Raw genomic sequence first — 2288 nt, forward strand, 5'->3', positions numbered from 1 at the left:
AAAAAAAAAACGAATTTTCAAAAAGATACTTCAATTCTAAATAAAGAAATATTTCAGTTAAATTTAAAAAACCAAAAAGTCAAATATTAAACGAATAGTTAAGTTTCTGCCAAAAATAAAAATTTTTTTGTTTAAAAATTCATGAATCTGTTTAAAAGTTCACCGCTTTAGGTTAAAACTTTGAAACAGATTTAAAATTAAACTATTTTCTTTAAAATTTATCCTTTTTTCTTGAAATATGTAACCATTAGTTCCAAATTAACTTTTTTTCTCTAAAAATTCCACCACTTGATTGAAAAATCATCTCTCTTATCTGAAAAGTGACATTCTTTTTGAAAATTTATCTTTTCGGGTTTTAAAATCAACTCTTTGCTCAAAATTTTTTCAGTTCAATTTCCGAATAAAAAATTAAATAAACTGTAAAATTTCAGTAAAAAAAAATTAATTTCCAACCAAAAAAAGACAAACGAATTTTCAAAAATATAGGTAAATTTATCTACTCTAAATTACAAATATACGTATTTTTTAAAGATTTTTTTCCTTTTTTTTTATAGAAAATGAAGAGTTTTAGTTAAAAAAAAGTGAATTTTTTGGAGGGGATTTTCTCTTACCATGTTGGACAAACGGTGAAAACTTTTTCCACACATATCACACACGTGTGGTTTAATTCCTTCGTGTATGGACTTTACGTGTTCTCTTAGCCTCACAGCATCTCTGAAAGATCGGTCACATGCGTTGCATTTAAAATTGTTCCAACATTCGGGATCGTGGACCTGGTTAAAAGAAAAACATATCACATGAAAAAAAAATTTGGTTTCCTTTTGATGAAAAAATACTGCCATCAATTTTCTTTCATTAAAAAAAAAATTGTTTAAATGCTCCGCTAGTCGGTTTTAGGTCTAAAAATAAATGGTTCCAGTCTCAAGTTCGATTTTAAATTTAAAAAAAATTAAGGATAAAAAATTATTTCACTCCTGACAATAAATGGTATAGATATGATTAGGCTAGAATAAAATATATGATTTATTTTTCAATATATACCAAATACTTTCTTGAAGGTGAATTAATTCTGCAGACTGAAATTTATATTTAAAGAAAAATTAAAAAACAAGAAAATTCATTTTCAGAACTAAAACGGCATGAAGGGATCATTTTTTGCTTAGAAAAAGAAAATTTATAGCCGTGTTTGTCACAAAAAGGAGAAAATTCAGGGACCAGCGTTTGCAAAATTAAAATTTTTTGCGCACCCTGAAATATATATTAATTTTTTTAAACACTCACGTTTCTGTGCTTCTGGTAAAATTCCTCATCATAGAAAATTTTCGGACATGAAACACATCTGAAAGGTTCAACTTCAGGATCGTTAATCAGCTCCTCTTTATGTTTCTGCAAAGTAAAAACTGAAATTAAAAAAAAAAAAAAAGAAAAAAAAACAGCCAGGGTGTAAATGTTTCTTATTAAAAAAAAATAACTGCATTTTTATTTATTTTTTTCTCTCGTTTTTTCATTTAAGGTAGATGTGCCAAAAATCAGTTATCTGAAAACAATGTTTTTCTATTATTTTAAGAATCAAAATATAATAAGTGATATCATTTCAAATGAAAAAACATTATTTTTAATGAAAAATGTTAAAATTGACAGCAACAAAATTAATTTTTACCATGTTTTTTTCAAATAAATTATTTCTAATCGTCGCTTCTTGCCAATTTTTGAAAAATGATTGCATTTTAATAAATGACGGCTTACTATTTCCGGAAAAACATTCGATAAAACTCTATTTTTTCAAAATTAAAAATAACTAAATAATATTAAAATATAATTATTTGTTTAAAAATTTAGTTTTCAACAAATTGTTCTAAAGATTTCAGCAAAAAAAAAAAATTAATTTCAAAATTGAAAACAGTAGAGTTGTAGAGAATATTTTCCCGCAAAAAAGAAGCCCCGATTTATTAAAATGCAATCATTTTTTAAAATTTGGTGAGAAGCGATGATCAGAAAAAAATTCGATTGCAAAAAACATGGTTAAAATAAATGTTTTTTCTTTAAAATAAATGTTTTTTCTTGATAATTGTAAATTTCTTCATAAAAAATAATTTTTTGTATTTAAAATGACATCAGTTATTATATTTTAAATCTTAAAATCAAAGAAAATTTTTTATTCTTCAGATATCTAACTTTTATAAACGACAACCACCTTAAATTCTAATTGAATTAATAGAATCCGATAAAAAAATGGAATTACTTTGGGTTGAAATTTAATTGTTTATTGCTAAAATGTCCACAATTAT

General features: G+C 24.3%; 1 protein-coding gene across 1 annotated transcript in view; it reads right to left on the reverse strand.

Moving 5' to 3' along the window:
• LOC117179769 (zinc finger protein 271-like) overlaps positions 1–2288 on the reverse strand; it is a 35284-nt gene that overhangs the window by 14755 nt on the left and 18241 nt on the right. The window contains exons 5-6 of the mRNA XM_033371859.1: positions 1282–1386; positions 612–773 (exon numbers count right to left, since the gene is read on the reverse strand). Of these exons, the coding sequence (XP_033227750.1) occupies positions 612–773; positions 1282–1386 (267 nt within the window). The remainder of the gene's footprint in view (positions 1–611; positions 774–1281; positions 1387–2288) is intronic.

Source organism: Belonocnema kinseyi, chromosome 9 (genome assembly GCF_010883055.1).
Source record: "Belonocnema kinseyi isolate 2016_QV_RU_SX_M_011 chromosome 9, B_treatae_v1, whole genome shotgun sequence".
Taxonomy (NCBI): Eukaryota; Metazoa; Arthropoda; class Insecta; order Hymenoptera; family Cynipidae; genus Belonocnema; species Belonocnema kinseyi.